This window comes from Siphateles boraxobius, unplaced genomic scaffold (genome assembly GCF_051911475.1).
Source record: "Siphateles boraxobius isolate OS27281-9 unplaced genomic scaffold, OSU_SipBor_1 8, whole genome shotgun sequence".
NCBI classification, from domain to species: Eukaryota; Metazoa; Chordata; class Actinopteri; order Cypriniformes; family Leuciscidae; genus Siphateles; species Siphateles boraxobius.
Genome location: NW_027509208.1, coordinates 28,760,721 through 28,785,184, shown reverse-complemented (window position 1 = coordinate 28,785,184; position 24,464 = coordinate 28,760,721). Strand labels below are relative to the sequence as shown.

At 36.0% G+C, this 24,464-nt stretch overlaps 1 protein-coding gene across 2 annotated transcripts; it reads left to right on the top strand.

Annotated features, from left to right (window-relative positions):
- Positions 1-1,782: 1,782 nt before the first annotated feature.
- On the top strand, positions 1,783-23,914 carry ufl1 (UFM1-specific ligase 1). Of its 2 annotated transcripts, none has more exons than XM_077220229.1 (19): positions 1,783-2,006; positions 4,436-4,581; positions 4,681-4,709; positions 4,795-4,892; positions 5,760-5,874; positions 6,048-6,178; positions 7,735-7,793; positions 7,886-8,032; positions 9,472-9,647; positions 9,786-9,962; positions 11,180-11,303; positions 12,855-12,977; positions 15,838-15,958; positions 17,160-17,326; positions 17,992-18,119; positions 18,711-18,791; positions 19,060-19,145; positions 22,435-22,615; positions 23,333-23,914. In XM_077220229.1, the coding sequence occupies exons 1-19, from the start codon at positions 1,930-1,932 to the stop codon at positions 23,543-23,545; spliced, it is 2,379 nt and encodes a 792-aa protein (XP_077076344.1). In that variant the 5' UTR covers positions 1,783-1,929; the 3' UTR covers positions 23,546-23,914. The 2 variants fall into 2 exon arrangements, with proteins under 2 accessions (XP_077076344.1, XP_077076345.1); XM_077220230.1 differs by having other exon boundaries at positions 1,790-2,006; positions 22,535-22,615.
- Positions 23,915-24,464: the final 550 nt, after the last annotated feature.

The following is a 24,464-nucleotide window of genomic DNA, read 5'->3' as shown; positions in this document are numbered from 1 at the left end:
TATTAGATGGAAATCAGAGGAGGACATTTCCCATCATGAATAGCATGAATTTCATGACACAATACTGTTCTTTGTTGCTCTTATACCAATTATACTACAGATTTAACAGTCTGATGTTGCTTTCTTTTAATTTTAGTTTTCTTAACAAAAATAATTACCTTGCACTAATATTCAAAATAATGTTTGATATAATTGTTTTAAATTTGAAACACACATGCGCGCGCACACACACACACACACACACACACACACACACACACACACACACACACACACACACACACACACACACACACACACACACACACACACACACACAAAATAGGTAAGATTAGACAAAGAGGGACAGTCAGATAAAGGCACACCCTTCGGTTTAAATATTCCTTCCTCGATGTTTTGGTGTGTGTGTGTGTGTGTGTGTGTGTGTGTGTGTGTGTGTGTGTGTGTGTGTGTGTGTGTGTGTGTGTGTGTGTGTGTGTGTGTGTGTGTGTGTGGACAAGTGTTATGCTACACAAAGTAAAAAGAGATTATTCTTTTAGATTATCAAAGTAAAACTCACACATTTTACTTTTTTTGGTCCTATTAATTAATGCATTAACTAACATCATAAAATTATGTTAACATTAGTTGTTAACATTAGTTCATTAATAGACAACTGTTCATTGTTAGTTCATGTCTGCTCAGGTCCATTAAATAATATTAGCTGATACAACTTTTGATTTTAATAATGTATCAGTAAATGTTGGAATTAATATTACCTAAGATTAATAAATGCTTTAGAAGTGTTATCACTGTTAGTTAATGTTAATGTAGTTAACTAATATAAACATATGGAACATTATTTCCCTTTCTGTATCATTTGCTTCACTGAAACCATGTTCTTGAATTTAAAATGCACATCATTCAATTTGAAGATTTTTGGTTGTTGTTGAGAAGGATAAATCTTAAGTCTTGATGGATTAATGTCTTTATTCATGCTTAACATTATGAACATCCAAAACATACAGAAATTATTTTAAGAAAGTGTATTAAGCTATCAATGTGCAATAATGATTTGACCACTAGAGAAATGAATGCCCGGTCATTGAAAGTGATTTGCGACCCCTTGGGTCCACAGCGGTACTGCAGGGTTTCGCCAATGTGTGATGATGTCCAGCTCGTTTTTGGGAACATTTAAACCATTTGAAACATATGGAAGTATGCCTATATGACACTGTTCATCAGTAATGTTTTTTTAAATGCCTTTAAAATTTTACAGAACCATAACAAAGTACATAAGATGCCCTTGTCCTGAAAAGAGCTGAAGACCTCAGAGCAAATATGCCTTTATGTAGAAGTTACACCGCTTTGTTTAAGTGCATTGTGAATCTATGCATAAAATCTCCCAAATCTCTCTGTATACAATGGTATGAAGCCTTTAAAAAACTTTTTTTTAAATAGTTAAATAATTACTTTACAGTAATTTGATATAAAACGTTCTTATTTGAGATGTGATTTGTTTGATATCTAATAAATTAATTAATTAATTAATAATGAATTAAATATATAAGATGAATCATGCTAACTTAAAGTATATGCCCATTATTTTGATACATCTTTTTAAAGATGCGTTATAATTTTGTTTGAGATTCCACTAAGATACACACATGAAATAAATATTTGAAACGAGAATAATATTAATAGGAACTACATTTGTAACTTATAAGTAAAAATAACATTTTTATTTTATTTGAATTGTTGGTGACGCGCGCTCTGAAAACCGTTTGTCCCTTGTGCGTTTCCGTCTGACGTTTACGGGAGACTTACGTGTCTCTTGCTTCAGTGCGGAACTATTCTGTGCAGCTGCTGTTTCAGCGTGAGAAGAGTTGGAACTAATTCATTAAATTCTTTAATAAAATAAGAACGACAGTTTTGCACATAAGTGAAGTGATGGCGGCAGACTGGGAGGAAATCAGGCGTCTGGCCGCGGACTTTCAGAGAGCTCAGTTTGCAGATACTGTTCAAAGGTAAAGTCACGCTGCTGTTGCTGCTTCTGCAAGCTAAACAAATAAAACAAACAAACTGCGCGTTACAACCCGGCCCTAGTATCTGGTGTCGTCAATCACTCAGTATATCATGCACAACAATATGCAGACTGACTGGGAAGATCCTTGAGCCACTAAAATTGGCAAACTGATGACTCAAGTTTCTGCGACACGATCATCTGTCGCGCATTATAACGTCATTGGTGTTTATAAAGAGCGTTACTGTATAATCTTACAGTGTCAAGCTCATATAGTACCATGCTAGTTTATATAGTTTGTGTATGGGAATCATCATTTAGTGCTATGTTATATATCAAAGCACCATTGCATCGAATTTTAACTCAGTACATCCAGACATATGAAATAATAGTTAGAAAATCTATTTAAATGGAGCAGTTTATTGAATGTATAGACACAATATTTAAACAATATATATATAAAATAAGTTTACATTAATGTTTTATGTTTTGTATTAGGCCTATATTTGATACGTGATGCATTTATGGTTCATATAATATAATATAGTGAGAATATGGAGCTCTCAGACAAGGAAGAAACAAAGCATAGGGTTTTTAACCATAGGCTGAAACTAAACAAAAATATGTAATTAGGTGCAGCCTAAATATTATTTATATGATCAAAAAGTAAGATGAAATTAAATATAGATGACTTACAGATAACTTAAATAAAATCTATAGTAAGATAATAAATATTGAAGTGCTTTGTTTTATGATCATAGCTCAAGACACATAATGCAATACAAAAGGATCATTCCATGTCAAATCAACCAAATTTCAGAAACTTTCTTGGCTCAAATTTTTTATTATGTTCAAAAAATCTGAAGAAAGACAAACAAAAATAAAGAAGAAAGCCAAAATATTTACCTAAATGTCATCACTGAGTAATCCACTATTTTGTCGATGGGTCAAAATGACAATTTTCACCTGAGATTTGGAGCCAATTTACAGGGGGGTAAAAATAACTTTAGAAAGATGGCAGCATCGTTATTATATTTTCACACAGATATTGTGAATATATATATATTGTGAATATATATTGATAGGTATATTAGTAAAATCTGTTTACTTTAGCAATCTTTGCTGCATTATATGCCAACCGTGACGGTCCAAAAATGTAAAGCACTTTTTGTGTCTTTTGCCACAAGTTTACGTGTCTAACTCAAGAAGTATTAAAGATTGTTTTTTTAACAAACTTTACTTTTGTTATGTTGATTAGGCCAAAAATGGTTAAATCCCAGAGATATGGAGATATTAATGCAGCTCCATGAGTAAATTGGTCAGTTGTCAACAGATTTTACTAATAGACCTACCAATCTCTGTGTGAAAATATAATATTGATGCTGCCATCTTTCTAAAATCATTTGTACCCACACAGTAATTTGGCACAAAACCTTTGTACCCTCTACAAAATAGTGAATTACTCAGTAAATATACATTCATTACATGTAACATTTTGACTTTCTTCATATATACATTTCTTTCACCAGATAAAAATTATCAATAGAAATATTTAGCCAGGGACTTCTGGTTGAAATGACACATACTGACCCAATACAATGATGATTGATAATATTTGATACTCACATTTTACCATGATTTTTCTAAAAGATGATGTATAGATAATCCAGTAAACCTAAGCTGCTTCAGTCCAGTGCTTATTTTGAAATATTAATAACAATAAAAGTTATTCTTATGTTTACTTTATAAAAATCATTAAATATTTCTGTAACACTTTATTTTAGGGTTCAATTCTCACTATTAACCAGTTGCTTTGCTTATTAGAATGCATATTACTAGGATATTGGCTGTTTATTAGTTCTTATAAAGCACATATTAATGCCTTATTTTGCATGACCTTATTCTACATCCCTAAATCTTACTCAATACCTAAACTTAACAACTACCTTACTAACAATTAATAATCAGTAAATTAGGAATGTATTAAGGCAAAAGTTGTTGTTAATAGTGAATATGTGTTCCACATACTGAAGTGTTACAAAAATTGCATTGCAAAAATAAAAAAAAGTGTACCACAAACTAAAGTTGAACATTTTTAAAACGATACTAAAAGGCCTTTTAGCTGCTAATAAAGGATGAACTAAAACACATTTTTTCAGCAAAGTTTTGATCATGTTTAGTAATGGATTACCACAAATGATACAGTAGGCATTATAGGGTTAATAAAAGGAAGTTCTATTACACAGAATTTAAAGTAAGATAATAAATAAAGCAATATTTCATGTCTGTTTTGACCTTAGCACTGATTGTGTTACCTGCAGATTGAGCCATTGTGTGTGTGTGTGTGTGTGTGTGTGTGTGTGTGTGTGTGTGTGTGTGTGTGTGTGTGTGTGTGTGTGTGTGTGTGTGTGTGTGTGTGTGTGTTGAGTTCAGGTTGTCTGAAAGGAACTGCATTGAGATCGTGGCTAAGCTGGTGCTGGAGAAGAAGTTAGATGTGGTTCACACGCTGGATGGGAAAGAGTATGTGACTCCAGCACAGATCAACCGAGAAGTGCGCGATGAGCTCTATATGCAAAGAGGTTAGTGAAAAAGATCCTACAGTCGACTCATTTGCCCTGTAATACGTCACTTTGAATAACAAGATGACCTGAATCTAACAGTTTGTGTTGTATCTTAAGGGAGGATTAATGTTGTGGACCTTCAAAAGGTTGGTTTCTGGTCTTCATATTCATCTTGCACAGAAGATATTATACATGAATACATTTCCAAGTGTTCTTTAATATTCCTCACAGATCATCAATGTTGATTTGGTCCATGTGGAGAGCAGAGCAAGTGAAATCGCCAAATCAGACAAAAGCACTCAGCTCATACTGGGTCAGCTGATCGACAAGTGAGTAACCCACTAATGGCTTTTTCTTGAAGAATTAAGGGGAAACTATTGAAAATGTTCATCAGTAGTGTTTTAGTCTTGGTCTCAGGACTCAGGATTTTATCTCAAGACCACAACTGTGGGAATGCCACAAAATTGCCTGTGCATTGACTGATTTATTTGTTAACATCATTACTGTGATTGGATGTAAAACTTCCTGCGTCTAATGCCATTAATAATTCATTTCTAATTTGATTTCTGTTGTTACTGTTGTGCCTGGTCAGAAATTATCACAAAATAGTACTTGTATGAGATCTTGTTTTTTATATTATAATATACGATATGATTAAGCAATATCACATTAGCAAGAGAGTTGTTTTCACAAAAATGAGCACGATTGCAAATGTGTTTTCAATTTTAATACATTAATTTGAACATTATTTATGCAGTTGGTAACAGCTCTATAGAGTGTTTATTATTCTAATTGTATATATTGGTTAAATATAAGACATTTCTCAGGCAGTAAATGTGGATCTTTGAGGAGTTCTGGGGCCAGTTGCATAAACAGCCATTATGTTAAGACTGTTTTGTGAGAACTAGTCTGGAAAAACTAGCGGTTAGTTAGGAGTAATCAGATCTTACTTTTCGGTATCAAATTAGACCAGTCTAGGTTTTTATGTAACTGACTTGAAAAAGATAGGAACAGTCTTAAAGAAAAAGATTGATGTCTAATTTGTAAGACTAGTCTTAGCAGTTTATGCACGGCCTTGGATCTTGACTTGGGTTTCAAGTCACCCTTCTCTTCAGTTCTGTCAGTTAGTTAGTTGACTTTGCAGGTGGGAGATTGTCATGCAATTTATTGTCGTAAACGCTTGTTCTGCTATAAAGAACATACTTGGATCGGCTCGCTGAGGAGGTGAATGATAAACTACAGGAGGCGGGACAGGTGAACATTGCAGAGCTGAGCAAAACGTATGATCTACCTGGAGATTTCCTGACTGAGGTTAGTCCAGTCTGCATGAAGGATTGGGATTCTCTGAATGCATAATTAGGAGAAAGTCATTTTCATATTGTGGCATTTTGGCCTCCGCTGATATTTCAATATGGATGAGCTGCCACACACATATGAGCTTTCTTTTTTGCTTCTCTAACAGTTTTAACATGTTGATTGTATAGGAGCTGAACGCGAGGCTGGGCAGAGTGATCTTGGGGCAGATCGATCAGTGCAACAGGGGAGTGATCTTCACACAAGCTTTCGTCTCCAGACACAAAGCTTGCATATGTGGTCTTTTCAGTGCAATCACAAGGTAAGCAGCTCCAGATCATCATGGTCCTTTTGTCAGCTATTTTTTTATTTAGTCAGTCTTAGTCCTGTGTCAAATGTACTTTGATATCGTATTTAGTCAACCTAGCCAGTTTTAGTCGACTAAATGTCTGAGCATTTTAGTCTAGTTTTAATCAATGAAAACTTAATGCAAAATGGTTAAATTGATAATCCCAATTATTTTGCTCATAATTATAAAAAAATACAAATGTATTTTTACATTTCAGTAGTTGCACTTTCACATAATTGCACAAATCAAGAGAATGTTTATTTTACCTAATTTAGTTTCTTGATTTATTATAGGCTATAGGTAAAACATATCATGTAGGCCTACTGGTAAAACAAGAAACTTCTCTCAAAAATTAAACTGTTGAAATTCCTAATAGTAATCCAATAAATCCAAATTACATTAATATTTTTCTTTTAAAATGACAGCAAAAAAGACTTGGTTGCGCAGATGCATTTATTCAGCAACCACAATCACAAATATAGTCGAGAGATTCATGTTTGGATTTTTTACAGTTCATCACTAAAAATGTTTGATCGCAGGTTTTTTTGCAGTAATCAGCTCCTATTCAGTTTTACAGATCAGCTTCTTCCACAGTGTAGAGAGAGAGAGCGCATGCGCATGGTTGACAGATTGCAAATGTTTAGTAAAACATCAGGTAGAAAACATGTTCTTTTAATAAAAATTTGATTGGGTATTTAAATTCTTGAAATCTGGCAACTGTTGGCATGAAAGCTGTAGCGGCTTGTTAACAACAGTCTGTAATGTTTTGTCTCTTTTAATCGACAAAAATAAAGTGTGATTTTGGTAAAGTTTTTTAATTTTTTAACTACTTTTTAGTCCCGACTTTTTTCGTCAATGATATTGCCTGTTGATATAGTCACAGATATCATTTAATGATGTCGGTGTCGTATCATCATGGTAAAAACGGTTGTTAAAGAAACATTTTTCGTCATAGATTTCGTTAATGAAATAAACTCTAGCCAGATAATGGAAACCGTGTAACCGCTGGGTGTGTTGAAACTTTACTATGAGTTCTCCTGTGCTGTTATCAGCCTGTTGCATTAAAGGGTTAATTCAGGCAGAAATAACAATTCTGTTATTTACTCGTTCCAAACACATAATACTTTATTTTGTCTTCTAAATGCTAATATATTGAATCCTGAGAGATGTCTGCCCCTCCATTGAAATTCCACTCACCCAAAAAAGTGCATTTCAAAAAATCTCATTACAGAAGCTCAGATGTGTTTCGACACGCAAGAACAAACCTCAATGGAGCTTCTGTTTTCTGTTTGAGCTTCTGTTTGCCAGCTCTGAATTGATCTATGCACTGTATGTACTTAAATCAATGTTTATATTGCAAATAAAAGCCTGTATGAAATCTGTTTATCATATAAAGCAATCGTGTCTGTTCATAGGGCTTGGGTTAAACTGCTCGATTCATATGGCTTACGGTCACGATCTCTTTATGAAGTTTTAGTTGGAAATACTTTCATTGTAGGGACTCTCTCAGGTTTGATTTCCATCCATAGGCCTACGCAGATCAACAACTTGCTAAATCTCTATGGTTTCCAGGAGAATCTGTTATACTGTAAGTATTGAAGTTGGCCTTTTTACACAATCATTTCTTATTTGTGCGTCCTGCATGTAGACCTTTTGTGTGTGTTTCTTCTTGTTTATCAGCGGTGCTTGAAGAGCTGGTTAGCAGTGGCCGTTTGAAGGGATCCGTGACCGGAGGAAGGCAGGATAAAGCCATCTACATCCCTGACATCTACTCCAAAGCCCAGAGCACGTGGGTGGAGTCCTTTCTCAAACAGAATGGATACTTAGGTGTGTTAATCTTAACTGACAAACCCCACGTTTGACTTTGTTTTTAGAAAATATAGCTTATGCATTTACAATTTTTTGTCTCTCTGTTCTAGAAATAGTGATTCAGGAAAATGAATGACTCCCAATGCACTGCAGTCACCCAATCAAAAGCTTTCTAGAACTATAATGTCCCCTACACCCTAAATAATAAATGACACATGCCTCCAACTAAAGCTGTGTCCAACATCGGTCACCTGTTCACTCATTCACTGTTCCTATTTAGTGAATGGGGAGCACTTTCAAACACAGTGAAATATGCTTTCCATTGTCGCAAAGGAAGCCTGGTTTGGCGTCAGTGTTGCATCCCAGCATGCACCAATGTGCTCCAGAGTGGATCATTTGTCAACCAGGCTGGCCTCATTAAATGTATTCAATATAGTTGTGCTATGGAGGAGGTCAGACATCTTAGCACCGATGATCAAATGCCATGAACCAACATAAATTAAACCAGAAATCATCACCAATTGTAAAATGTGTCAGTTTTAATGTATTAACAGTAACAGGCTTCATCATATAGTCTTCCTATATATAGATAGATTGTCTTCCATGTCAGTTGTAAATTGCACTAAAAGTGAAAAGGACTTCAGTGTTATTACTGTAATATTTTTTGCAGTGTTTGCTTTGTTCCTAGACCATTCGATTTGTACATTATTAACTATTTTTCCTTATTGAAAGCTTTGGTTACACTTAATTTCAACAGTCCACTTTAGATATCCTACTAACTAGTACCTAAGTACCTTTGCAACTACATGTCTACTAAATTTCATTAGAGTATTTGTAAAGGGTTTGTGTTAGTAGAATAAGTTGACATGTAGTTGTGAAGTTACTTATAATCAGTAGAATTTCTGTTTCAGAAGCATCAAAATAAAGAGTTTGCAGATAATAAGCAGACAGTCTACATTTAATCATTTTAGCAGACGCCTTAATCCATCTACTAATACTCTAATGAATGCTAGTTGACATGCTGTATAAAAGCTGTATAAAATAGTCAAAAATTCAGTCAGAAATTATGATGTCAAAAATTACAGATATTTTGTCAGTATCTGGGGTATTTGAAGGACTTAAGGGTGAATATCAATGTCTCATGTTGACCACTTGTGATCAGCTTATCTGAATTAACTTAAGCACTGCAAAAAGAGTTTGTGGCATAATTACATTAAAAAAAATAGCAGATAAAGTACCAAGTACTAACATTGAAAGTAAACTCTGTTTTGAAGGGTGTGAATTGCTAAACCATTTACAATAATAGTTCAGGAAAAACTCTTTTGTATTTCATTTGTTGTTTTTGTTTAAATCAGGGACTGTTCAAAATAATTTTCTGTGGTAAAGCTTAATTTATATTGACCTGAGAACAATCCTTTAAAGCTCTTCTCAGTCCAGTTGTGTCTTTTCTCCTGCAGAGTTTGAGCCACTGATCCGTTTGGGAATACCTGATCCAGTCAACTACATAAAGAAGAAGTTTAAGTCCAGCAAATTGCTTTTTCTCAAATCCGCGTGTGTTGGCCGAACTATTGTAGATCAGCTTGAGGCCTCAGTGGAGGAGGCCATCAACTCAGCCTCTTGGGTTGACCTGCAGGTGCAGTCACGCAACTTAAATAAATAAATATATATATATATATATATATATATATATATATATATATGTATTTGTATATATATATATATATATATATATATATCCAGAATTGTTATGAGGTACTTTCTTCTCGTTTAGCCAATGCTCCCAAGCAGTCTGTCTGAGGAGGATGTAGCAATCCTGTTGAATGAAGTGCTGAGGGCCATGAACGTGCTGTCCAGTGCCAGGCTTCTCTCCACTTCTGTAGTCAGCGAAAAGTTCATCAGCGGATGCCTTGCTTTATTTGATGACATCATGCAACAGAAAGCACAGAAGGTGTGAGCACCTCCTGCTACTGTACACCATACACTTCGACAGGTTCAGAAATGAACTTTTCCATTAAGTGCCAAAAAGTGATATCCTGGGGCATTTTTTTCCTTTGTAAGAGCAATCTTTATAATTGATTACCTTATTTAATAACTAGTGTTTTTATGCAAAATACTTGAATGTAATAAATTAAATAAATCAGAATACTAGAGTCTGTTACCAATAAAATTTTATTAGCATCAACAAATTTTATTAGCATCAACTTTGCATTGCCAAGAGGCTGCTTATGGCATGGCATGTTGATTTACAGTTACACAGACTGTTTAATGCTGCTCAAAGTTGGCATAAATGTATTTAGACAACAACTGCATAATGTTATAAGATTAATGCATTTTAAAGGAATAGTTCACTTAAAAATAAAATTCTGTCATCATTAACTCACCCTCAAGTTGTTTCAAACCTCTATGAATTTTTTCTTCTGCTGAACACAAAGGAAATTATTTTGAAGAATGTCGGTAACCAGACAGTTCATGACTTCCATAGTAGGAAAAAAATACAATGGAAGTCAATGGGGTCCTTCCACTGTCACCTGCAAGTCATTCCAAACAGGGCTATTTTTATTAACTGAAACAAACTATGAAAAGTATGTTTGTTAATTGGAATAAAACTAAAATAAAATATTAATATTAAATGAAAAGTTTGTAATGTTGCCTTGGCAGTTGGCAGCTAATTGAAATAGGTTTAAGCTATTTCTGGAAAACTGAATTAAAATTCAAACTTAAAAATAAATCACACCTAAATAGTAATATAAAGAAAATGAAAATCCCCCCACAAAATTAAAAAAAAAAAAATTCTGAATGAAAACTGAAAATGTCAAAATAAAAGCTAATTTAAAATATTAATATAATAATATATAAAAAATAGTTAAGTAACACTGGTTCCAAACCTGTACGACTTTTTTTTTCTGCAACAAACACAGAAAATGTAAACATATATTTTGAAGAAACAGACTTTGAATCACTGTCCATTGTTGACAAATGGATTCAAGAAGTTACATATCATCTTATGCATCAACACATTAACAGGAAATCAGTCAAAAAAATTGTAAATACACTGGCTTGAAAGGGAGCGTTGTTTCCGGCTGGCAAGAAATAGAGAGCATCTAGACTAACATGTTTGCAGCTGATTGTCACTGGATGCGTGTATCTTCTCTGCTTTATCAATAGGAAGTGAAGAATAACCCAGTGTTTCTGATAACCGAGGAGGATGTCAAACAAGCGTCTTTTCTATTGGAGACTTCAGCCTCTTCAAGGAAAGACAAAAGAGATGACCGACGCAAGAAGGGTACAGGTAAAGAAAGTATTTTTCAGATAACTGCAAAACAGGACAGGAAATGCTGATGATATCGCTTTATTTTTAAGACCTCTATGAAATCAGAATTAGAGTTTTTTTATGCTTTTAGTCCATGCCTGCTTCGTAGCCTTCTATATAGTTCAAATGAATGTCAGTAATGGCTGCCAAACAAAAACCATAAAATGAACAGGGGTTACCGCGGATCCTTAAAAAGTCTTAAATTAGATTTTTAAAATTTAAGAACATAAAAAGTCTTATGTTTTTTTTTTACTTATGAAAGGTCTTGAATTTTAGATGACACTTTGACTTAGACGTATCTAAATACTTTCCAAATATCTAATTAGAGTAGGTATTATTTTTTTATTATTCTATCTTTGTGGATTTGCTTGTTCACGTGACAATTCGTGTCATTTACGGCAGCATATTAGTCTGTCTGCTGCACATGAAAGGAGGAGAGAAGGAGAAGAAAATGGGTAAATGTCAGTTCAGTTGCAAGTTCATTCTTTATGTGTGTACGGCTATGCGATATGTATTGTCTATGATGATATTGTACACTTCTGTGTCAACTCTGCTCTGCAAAGATGGATTTTGATTTAATGATTTAATTTGACTGTTAACAGTGGTACTGTGTTATTATTCTAATATAGTTTAATTTGAAATTTAGAATTTGACATAAAAAAGGTGATGCATACCTCTAAATAAGTTTAGAAAAAATGTCCATATATAGGTGAAAATGCCCCTGGAAATCAATTTAAGGTGTTAATCACTGTTAATCAAAAAATGTTAATCACTGCTGTGGACTGACCACTGCATAGAATATGAAAAATATGAATATCTTTGTGAGTCTGCGGTCAACAACAGGCCTAAACCAGCCATGGTACCAGTACAAAAACATAATCAGTAAAATATCAATTAATTATTATCAACAAAACTTTGAAAATACCGAGATATATTTTTCTCAATTTTGCGCACCCCTAATGCACGGTATTAATTTTGATTCTTCGGGTCTTAAAAGCCTTAAATTTGACTTTAAAAAGTGTGCAGCAACCCTGAATTAACGTAAAATATCCTAAATATAAAATGCAGAAACGTTTACTGAAACTTTCATTAAATGTTTTAAGAAAAATATCTGTAGGTATTTTCTGAATTATTTTGATTAAACAATTTCACTGTAATATGCAAATCTCTTGCAGTTAACTGTTAGCTAGCAATACAGCGCAGGATCTACTTTCACCCACAAAACAAGACAATACAGAAACCCTTTAAATCCCATCAGTACATTACATATACAATTGATTATCCTCCCCCAATTCAACCTGCCTCAGCTTATCAATAGGTCAATGGCTGTGTTGTACACTAAAGGCTTGTGTCTAGACCAGTGTATAATGTGTTCTTCCCAAACTTCCTGTTTCAATTGTAGAAACACAAGAAATAAATGAATGGCTAGAAGAGCTCATCAGGCCATACGCAGTAGTCATTATTGTAATATAAATGACTGTTGATTAAAAAAGACTAATAAAAGAACTCTGCTGTTGGTGTTCTTCTCAGAGGGCAGTGGAAGCGTGAAAGGAGGTGGAGGCGGAAATGCCCGAGAGATCCGAATCCGCAAAACCAAAAAGAAGAGCAGGAGGGAGGAAGACAGCGATGAGGAGACATCACACACCTCTCAGGGTATGAACACAGATTCACAGATTCATATGTGCTTGTGTTACAAAAAGAATCACATGCATTTATGAATCTAGGTTAATGTTAAAGTATTGCTCTTTGTTATTTTATGTTAACTATTGTTTCACTTAAAGGTGAAGTGTGTAGTTCTGCTACACACGTGGCATCTAGTAGAATTACAAAAATACAACATTTTTTAAACAAAATTGCAAACGCCCCAAACGGTTCATTAGCAAAACATAAACGTAAGAAACTTATCCAAGATGATTATAACGTTGAGTACTATTATTTAACTGAAGTTATGATTACAAATGCCTTTATTTGAATGTATTTTTATCCGCCGGGATGATAGAATTGACATGAGGACGTAAAAGGACGTTTTTTTAAACCGGTTCATTGAAACGAACTGTCCGAAAGAACCGGTTCGCGGAAAAAAAAAAGGGGTCATCGGATGCAAAATTCAATTTTATATGTTGTTTGCATATAAATGTGTCTTTGCTGTGTGTGGACACAACCACACAACACAACAAAAAATCCATTAACTCCTTTTTTTTTTTTTTTATCCTCAAAAAGCCTAAACACTATCAGTTATCAAGCCGTTTGGATTTTCTGAGTAATATGATGTCATATTGCTCATGCTCTGCCCACAACCACTGACGGACTGTCCCGAATTAGCATATTTCCGCCGAGCAGGTTGCCATGGCAGCACTTTACGTGTCTTGTGTCGATGAGCAGTTGCTCATTATCATTTAAAGAGACATGCACCGGAACGGGGCGCTGTGAACAGAGCTGTTTTGAGGAGGTAAAAAAGGAATTTTAACAAAAGTATATTACAAACTTTACACGAAGACCCTAAAGAATCATACCGACTTGTGGAAAGTGGGCATCCGATGATCCCTTTAAAATAAAAGGTCTGATATATTAGGATTACTTTTAGCTGTGTTGCTATGTGTCCTGAGTAAACAACTGAGCAGACTAGCAGTCTGTCTTGAGCAAACACGAGCATCTCACTTATAATAAACCCATCCAACTTATCTGCACCAACATGACGTGCCACAACTGTTAAAGGCACAAAGTAAACGTTATAAACTGGGACATTTGTCTCTCTGAACGGATGCATGATGATGCTGTTTAGTATTGAAGCATCCATTGTAGCACATAGTATCGCAACGCTGTGTTCACTTTGTCTTGTTCAGGACATGTTTACCACTTTTATATACGTATACGTTATACGTTACGTAATAAAAGTGGTTACACTGCACGTCTGTGGCTCGTTACGGGTCCGACATATTTATATCAGCCTCGCTGCAGCTCGTTCCAGAAGCGGCTAATCCGGCTAATCCTTCGCTAATGATAGCTTTTTATTTATAGCGCTTTTACAATACTGATTGTTTCAGCTTTACAGTCAGTGATAACTGGAAAATAATGCAACAAAGTGTGTTTCTTCTGTACAGCAGATCTAGAAGAAAACAGCATCATAATCCAGCTTAAGTAAGTTTGGTGATGATTCATTTCTGTTGTAAAATTTAGTTAATTTATCTATACAGCTGCTCTGGAGAAAACAGTGATGCCATCATCCAGCTCAGTTCAGTTCTCATATAATGGTGTCAATACAGGCAGATCAATATTATTGTTGAATATTAAACGTCCCCAACTAAGTAAGTCAAAAGCCAAAGTTGACAGTGGCAAGGAACCAAAACTCCATCAGGTGACATCAGAATGGAGAAAAAAGAAGAAAAAAACTTGGGAGAAACTAGGCAAGAAACCAGAAAGATAGTTTTGACGGACGCCACGTCCAAGCCGCACAGTTCAAATGGACAGGCAAATCTCGTTGTCTCATAAATCAGTTGCTTCGCTCCTGAAATGCTCCTGGTGTGAGTTGGCACCGTGTGGAGGACAGAGCAAAACCTCGTCGGAGCCGTCATTCGCTGCAGATGTGTGCAGTGTAAAGAAGGGGTTCGTCTTTAAAAGGTCTATATGCAGTAAATTTTGTATTTGTATTAAATTTTCAGTTTTTCTTTTTTGACAAATCATGGTCAGTCATGGTCCCACACCCTCAGGCTCTGCCTGCTTCAGTCGCCACACCTTGAACTCATGCTATTATTTCAGCTAAACAGAGTTTGACGGATCTGAGTGGACCGCTCTCAACCCATGAATGCCATACTATAGTCACTCGACAATGAGAATATATTTTATCATAAAAAATCTTGCATAACTTCACCTTGACATGTTAAAAAATGTTAACAAATCTAATCACATTAACAAATCTAATGTTATTGTTAAGTGCTACTGAAGCACTTTGGCAGGTGAACTCTGAACATTTAAAAATGAACTCTGGATGGATTGCTCTGTTAGTGCCAAAACGCCAAACAAGCAGACTGAGACCCTTCTTTTCAACTGAAATATGAACGCAACACAGACCAAAGACATCTAAATGAACCAAAAACAGTTTGTGATGTCACAAGATGTGACCCTAAACAGGACCGAATGCTCAAGCATACCTGGTTCCTCTCGTCATAGTCGCGATGTGGTCCGTTACTGTTCAGAGTTCTTCATTTGTGTGTAACAGATTCACATTTTATAAGCTTTTTGTGTTCGTTCTCAGCTGGGAACGAGCTCATTTAGCTGTCCAGACAGGTTGTGACCTTATCCTCATGCCTTTTTTTATCTTGAAGTTCTGCGTTAAATGTGACAGTGTGAACACTAAGCGAACCAGGACTTAATGTATTATTAACTTTTTTGGTTTGAATCAAAAGAACCAAGAGAACCGAAGTACAAGTCTGAACACACCCTTAGTGTAATTTGTAATTGTAGTAGTAAATGAGCAGTTGTAAATCCTGTTTTTGTGTGTATGCATGTGTTACAGGTCGAAATAAGCTGGGAGACATGCCCTTCCTCTCAGTGGAGGAGATCATGGAGGTTCTGGAGAAGAAAGTGTGTGACAGCTCTGAGGAGATGCTGCAGGAACTAGCAGAACAGATACTAAGGTTGAGATTCAAGCTAATTGACACTAAAAGTACAGCACTGGCAAGTTCATAATGTGAAAAACAGCTTGAAGACCTATTCACACCAACACAAAGGTTCAGACCAAAATGCGCTCAGATTATACAGCTCTAAATATAATGTTGTATATCTATTCTATCCAACTTTATATACATGCATACACTCACATAAGGTGATATACACCAAAAAGCAAATCTCAAATACCTAATGTTTTATTTCGTCGCAAAATGTAACTGTAATTGGTCAGCTCTTTGATATGGAGATATGAGTATGTTCAAATAATGTGTTTTGTTCAAAATGCTATATGAATACATTTTAGTTGACTTAACAGTGGCTCCAGGCTTGTCAGCAAAAGCACAAATCTTATTGGTTGGCCAGTTTTCGTCGCAGTGCAATGGAAAAGAGAGTTATCTTTTCACTGAACACGATGTTCGAATGGGATTGGAATTCACCGCCTAGTGGAAGATATGACGACTTGTTTGCATCTCCAGTAAGGGAGCGCAACTGTGAGAGCATTCATCCTCTGAACATTCACCACGCTTGAATGAATAAAGAAATTTCAAATAATAAATAGAGTCCCAAACAAAGCTTTGGGAGAAACATTTAATCCAAACAATCAGCATCAGAATAAGTGTATGTAAGCACAATAGGCATATAGGGCACATGACTGCCAACACTTTTAGAGGGAATAAACGGAGACATTCAAAATAATCAAATATAATACATATAAAATGTATAATCTATTACTTATTTGTCAGTAAAAAGGCATTTTTAACAATAATTAAGTGTTTATAATAAAGTTAAAAAACAAATGAATCTCATGCACACTGATTTGATTGGAATACATCATATTACAAATGTTTAGCACATCCAAAACTCAAATGGGATCTCTGAACTCTGCATCTCACACAGCTCCTGCATGACTTCTGATCTATCGGACACTGTGTGAAGTGAAAGCTGGTGTTAGACTACCTCTCCTTAAAAGTACTCTCGCATTAACAGCATGTGATGCTCTGAACAAAATCTGAACAGCTGTTCATTCAAATTAAAATATTTATCTCTCAGCATTTTTGCACCGAACATTCTTCTTGCTGTGAACAGGCTTTGAGGTTGTTGTTTTTTTTAATTTGCTTTAGATAAAATCAACAACATTTGGAAAAGGACGTTGTTTTTTTTTTTTGACAGGCCATTGAGTAAAATGTATCAGGAAGTGGTCAGCACAGCTTTCATGTCCACAAGTTCAACTGGAGCAGGAGGAAGTCGGAAGAAAAACATGAAGGATCTTCAGGAGGAGATCAACAACTTGTACAACAACATCCGCCTCTTTGAGAAAGGAACCAAACTCTTCTCAGGTTTGCCTGTTCAAGTCTTAAATTGGTACACAAACGTACTATTTCTGTCCGCCAAATAATGTTAAAAATACACTATTTTTGCCTGTAATACAAAAATATTGTATTACACTATTTTTGTATTACACTATTTTTGCCTGTTACAGCTCCTCAGTTGTTTAGTTTTAAGGTGGTTCAGGCATCAAGCACACATAAGAGCCGATTTTCCATTGCCGGGTCAAACCGCGCCGATCCAGCCCAGACGGAAACGATTTTTCCATTTTCCACTGTGGATCTGATAACGAAGCTCTTTAAATGTAATAGACATGTGACGTAAATAAGATGTAAAAAGTGACCGCGTTATGGAGGGTGATCAGATATTTCTTTTAATTTTATTATTAATTTGTGTTTACGTCGCTCAAATAGTGCTCTTAACCAGCTACAGAGAAACTGGCAGCCAGGCAACGGACAGGTGACCAATCCTGAGTTGCGACATCACCAAACGCATTTCACCTAACTTTCCAGTAAGGAACGGTAACCGTTCCTTACTGTTCTTATAACCGTTCGGCCCGACGGTGCAAAGGCATCTGAAGTTTCAGCAAATGAATGCATAAAGGTTGGTCGTACAGTATGTGTGATGTTTCTCTCTCTGTCTTAACGTTTCTACTTTTTTTTTCTGCACACACCAGATGAGACGCAGGCTACCATTGCCAGGCATGTTTTGAAGACCGTATGTACGGTTGTGACCAATGTGCTGCTGAGCTTTGTGGCAGCTGAGCACATGACCTCGGACAGCTCGACTGCCATCACCAGTGAGGTACAACCAACTGCTATTCAACATTAAATGCGATTACAGCACATTTAACTTCTGTACTCTGAAGAAATATATTCATCATGTTGTACTAGGTTTTTATTTATTCATCAGGATTTGATGAGATTGAGACTTCGGCTTTTCTGATTCCCTGTCATATGTTTTTAGAAATAAGATCAGGAGGAGTGCATGAACAAAAACATTCATAAAAGAAACAATTAACAAACCACTCTGCTGAACAAAACCCTATGAAAAACTCTCAATCATCATGGGTAGCAATCAGAAGTTTTTTAATATTTATCTTTATATGTATGAGAAGAAGCTTATCGTCACCATGGTTGTCAAAACACACACACACACACACACACACACACACACACACACACACACACACACACACACACACACACACACACACACACACAAACACACACAAACACAAACACACACACACACAGAGGGACGTGGCCTTGCCCACCAGCCCTCTCTGATTCTCCAGTAGATGAAGTTTACTCCTGGAAAGTTAGATTGGAAAATCCTTTAAAAATCTATCATGTTTACATATGTGTTGTGTCTGTGTTTGTTACCATCTTGCAGATCAGGCTGAAGATTCTGGCTAAGCTCTCAGATGAAGTTAAATCTCCTCTGATGAAGCTACACAACAGTCTCAATGGAAAGGTGCATCATTTTCATCATTTAAAAATGATGTTTTTGAAATATGAATAGTGTAGAGTAACATAATGAATGAATAATGAGTAAGGTATTATCAAGTGTCATTATGTTTAAATCAATTTCTGAGAATTCCACTGATTTTCCCCAAAATCATTTGGAAAAATGTTTAAAATTCTATATATTACATTATATTTGATTACTTAATATTGGATCAGCTGAGCTGTCAAGTGCTATAGGTTGGAAGAATCAAGCTTTTATTTCTTGACACTTGCAGGCCATTGAAGAGTTTCTGTCATGTTTGGAGATGAGTGCAGAGGAGTGTGGGCTACTTCTGAAGAAAGGTGACAAGAAAAGAGAAAGGTATAGCCTCTTCCATTCTCCAACAATGCATCAGTATTGATCACTAAAGTGTCTGATCTTTACATTTATTTACATTTAATCATTTAGCTGACGCTTTTATCCAAAGCGACTTACAATTGCTATATATGTCAGAGGTCGCACGCCTCTGGAGCAACTAGGGGTTAAGTGTCTTGCTCAGGGACACATTGGTGTCTCACAGTGGATTCGAACCCGGGTCTCTCACACCAAAGGCATGTGTCTTATCCACTGCGCCATCACCACCTTTAGAAACCTTTTTGTTTACCTAGCAACGGTTGGAAATAAGGAGTCATAGTCCTTGCATTGCTGTTAGGAATACTAAATTTAACGTGTTAGCTAGACTGATATATAGTTTTACAGAGTAACCCACATCAATTGTTGCTGTGTGAAACATACAGTTTCTAAACAATTGGTTCTAAACAAATGAATTATCAAATTAACTGTCTTACATGATTGACTTGTACTATGCCTATGACTGTGTTTACATTACTAACTACTACATGACTATGATCACACATACTGTATATGTTGCTTGGCTTTTCTCTGCTACGTTTTAAATCTGCCTCAGTCATATGTCACAACAAGCTCCATGCTTAGACCACGACTGGTTTATTTCACTGTTACATTGTACAACCAAGACTTGCAACTAGGGCTGCACGGAAAAACTGACATTGTGATATTTTGTTTTTCTGCGATACATATTACAATGTGAAAACAGTTTCACCAGACGAATAGCTCGATTTGAAAATAATTAATCATTCTAGAATGACTGGGGTGATTCTGTAGGGGAGTGAATCTGCATAGAAAATAATAACAAATTTTAATAACAGATAAATACAAACGAAAAAAGATACAAATGAAATAAACAGTGCTTTAGCCAATGTTTTTCAGGTTAGTCTAACAGTATTCAGGTACAGAAATTTAATAATAAAATGTAAAAAAAAAACTGCAAAGTCTTCAGTGTATAAATTACATATAATCAATCTTTGTTGAAGTTACAAAAGTGATTTTCTCTTTGTATTTTTATTTAGTTTGATAAAGCCATAAGCAACTGTGTTTACCAGGATAGTCGCCAAGACAGGCATTTTTACACAGTTTTGTGTGTGTGTGTCTGTGTGTCTGTGTGTGTGTGTGTGTCCGTTCAAGCACAAATAGGAGCAAATAGGAAGATCAAACTCACCCCACCCAATCCACACCCCACAGTAAACTGGTAGAAGACACAGAGTCCCAATATGCAACCTGTATCTATGTAAATAAAAGTGTTTGTTTATCTTGATAATAGTATAATAATAATATCTTGATTTTTTTTTATTACTACTGTTATTATTATTTGTCTATTATATGTCTATGCAGCAACATGTAGTCCACAACAGAGTTCCTTTGAGGACAATATAATATACTTAACTCTTTAAGAGAGCGGAAATCTGTGTTCCAAATTTAGTTCTCTTTCACGTCTTTGTGAATTCAGATGGTTTAAAATCGCTTGAATGTTTAAACCAAGCGTGCCGCACAAGCCCTGAAAAGTGAAGCCAAAGTGTCTCGATCGCCCCCCGGTGACTGGTCCTAGTATAGCTCATAAACCCCGCCTCCCTGTGTTATTCAACGGGACGTGAGACAAACTAAACAAATAAATTACACTTCAAATATATTTTTTCCGAAAGTAGTTTCTGTCATTTGCTGTCGTTTTCATCACACTGATGTAAGTTCAAGTGTCTGTTTTTAAAATAAGTTTATTTTTAGTTAGTTACGTGATGCTATAAAAACGGTGGTGTGAAGTCATGATTGACAGGTTCTCTGAGCGAAGCACCAACAGTCTTCGGAGGACTGAGGAGATTGTATTTATTTTAACAAGCCTCTTGTCGTACTGCAATCAACAGACATAAAAATTGGACATATAAGCAGATATAAGCCACTTAAAAAAAAGTGCAGAGTGCATTCGGCGAGAGTGAGGGCGGGGCGTTGATTTCGCGGCTTTACTTCCTGCTCACTACTCCGCAGGTCTGGTTCCGAGATCGCAACTGTGCAGACTCAAGTCCAAAGATGTCAGCGCCATATCGGGACGCTGGCAGCTTCACTTCTCGCCAATGGAAGAGAGCGAAGGGGCGTCGTCAATCTTTTTTTACAGTCTATGGTTTAAACTGACAGGACCTAAAACATGTTTAAATGATAATTATTAAATTTTGCAGTTAATCTGAGAATCACAAGTGTTTTGAACAATGGTGCCTGGTCCGATTTTTACAGATAACTGATAGTTTGCCAACAAGGTTAAAGGAAAACGATACATTGCAAAGTCAAGGATGGAAACTTACCTTTCATCTTAAAGTGTTAGTTCACTTAAAAATGAAAATTCTGTCATCATTAGGGTTGGGAATCGAAAATCTGGAATCGGATACTTGTAATAAGATAAAAAATTTAATTCCGCTTATCGACTCCTGTATATGCATTTTAATGTGATTTCAAACCATTTTTAAGTGCAAGAAGATGCAAAAAAAGAACTCAGTTCGGTGCTCGTGCGCTGTTTTTTGTGCTGGGCATATCAAGTGCGTGTTCACAGAGAGCCACCACTCATATAGCGGACGAATAAAGAGTTCTTGTGCTTGAACGGACAAATACACACAAAATGATGTCAAAATATCCTTGTAAACAGTTGATTGTCTTAAGTGAACGTAAACAGTTCAGAAAGAAAACACATGTGTAACAGTATATTAGATCTGTGCATTTTAAAGTGACAGCAGCCTAATAAACCTGCTGCCACCTGTCTCATTACTGTTAATTAAACAACAAAAGACATAAAAATCACTCACTGATCTTGCCAGAATAATGTTTGTAACTTTAATACCCAACCCTATTCATTAATTAATTACCCTCATGTCGTTCCAAACCAGTGAGACTTTCATTCATCTTCGGAACACACATAGAGATAGTTTTAATGAAAACTGAGCGATTTCTGTCCCACCATTGACAGACACACAACTACCACTTTGAGGCTTCAAAAAATTCAGAGATCGTAAAACTAAACCATATAAATTGAAAGGTTTCTGAAGAGACACGCTTGCTTTATATGATGAACCGATTGAATTTAAGCTCTTATTCACATATAAAAATAATACAAGGTTGATATATGGTTGACTTATATATGGTTGACACATATGTGTGTGTGTGTGTGTGTGTGTGTGTGTGTGTGTGTGTGTGTGTGTGTGTGTGTGTGTGTGTGTGTGTGTGTGTACGTGTACGTGCGTCCGTGCGTGTGTGTGTGTGTGTGTGTGCGCAGGCAGGCTCTCTTTGTGCACCGTCAAGCTCTTTTGGAGCAGTTGAGAGATGCAGAAGACCCCGCGCTTGTGCTGCATCTGACCAGCATCTTGCTCTTCCAGAACGTCACACACTGCATGCTTCATGCACCGGGACGCTGTGTGCCACATATCATCGGCTTCCTGCAAAGCAAGATTCCCGAGGTAGCTATGAGTCACTGAAACAAGTCGAAATAACTGTATATTTCAGGTGTGTGGTTCTTCACAGCTGTGTATATTACTGCCAACTATTTTACAAAAGTTTGCCCATTCAGAATAATCTTACAATGCATAAATTTGTAGTTCTGGGTCACAGTCTCAGAGATCCACTCGTTGACGATCACACGTTGATCTGATTGGTTACAAGGTAGTTTGTGATGTCAGAAACACCAGTGATTTCAAACCATGTTTTTGAGACTGTCTATGGTTCACTGCAGTTTTAAGGACAAAATACTCAGCAATGCTGTTGACATGAATTTGGTCATAGTTTGTCTTAAAGAACATTTAAAAGCTGGATTTTCACCACTGGGGGACTTTAACTCAGTGGTTCTCAAACTACTGCTTTAAAGCCTTGATATACTTCAAACAAAATCGAACAACGATCTGCTGTGATGTAATTTCATATAAAATCAGGCAAAAACGAAGTTGGTTTGGTGTTTGTTTGGGAAGTTTGAAACAGCTCTGGCTGGTAAACACCTTTGAGCTATGAATGATCTGTGGCGATGATGTAATAGGTGGGTGTGGCTCTGGAGCTCCGCCTTCTTTGACATGGAAATCTTCTCTGGTTTATTTCTTCTTTTTAGTTCTTCGAGGTCAGACATCACAACATAGTGAATGTACAGAAACACATAAACTACATGTTTGTCCCTGTGTGTGTTTTAGGGCCAGCTGAAGCTGCTGTCTCAGTACCAGGGTCTGGTGGTCAAGCAGCTGGTAGTTCAGGGTCATGGCCTGGAGAAGAACAGCAGTCTGGGAGAGGAAGACAGTCCTGTTGTTCCTGATGATGTGGAGAGCCTTCACAAAGAGCTTCACAGTCTCACAAGAGACGTCAAAGACATCATCCTTACTCAGAGAAAAACCTCTATCACAGAGTAACCCAGCTGTTAGTGTATCCTGCTACATGATGTATTAGAGGTCGGTTTTAAACGTGTAAAATAAACTGACTGAATTTAGCCACGCAACACATTACCTTTGAAGGGGGTGGACATCTGTTTTGTTCTGACAATTATAGTGCTTTACCTGTGCTTAACACTCAAAGCCCTTCAGCCCAGGCTGAGAATAATTATCATGAAGTATTACCAAAATGATTTAGCATAGATTTGAAATGTTGCTTGTCTATGACCCATTAAATAAAGTTAATTTAAATATTTTACCATTGTGCCTGTAAAATCATACATGACTGCTGAGATGTACAAATATAATGGATTTACAGGATGAAAAAAATACAACATTTAAACTGTTTCAGCACTGTGTTTGTGATACTTTGCACAGTTTAGAGGTAAGTTGTAGATCTTTGTAGCAGCTAAATGTGGGGGGAATATGAAACTTTGAGGTCAAGAACACTCACATACTTGACTCATTCTATCAAAAGTGTTTCAATCATCTTAGGTTTTCTTTTTCCACACAAATAAATAGCTATATCAAATCAAACCTTTAAAAAAGGGTATATTTTGCATCCTATTCAAATGACTATTAACAAGCTCTCTAAAATAATATTGATCTAAAATGCCAATTGACAGTCAAAATGAGCCAAATTCAGTATAGTGTGAGTCCAGTTACTGCATTTTTTTTAATAAATATCAAATTTAACTCGCCTTACTTTGTTCAGCATGCCAAGGTAAGTAAAAAGTAAACCTATTCAAGGGTTCACATCGAGAAAGGAGTTATCCACTAGCGGGTTATCAACCTTTTCCCTACACGTCAGAATGACGCTTAGCGCAAATTATGGAAACAATCAGCCAGTGAAACATTAAGCATTTTCAAAAACGGGTTACAATAAGATGACATTATTTTA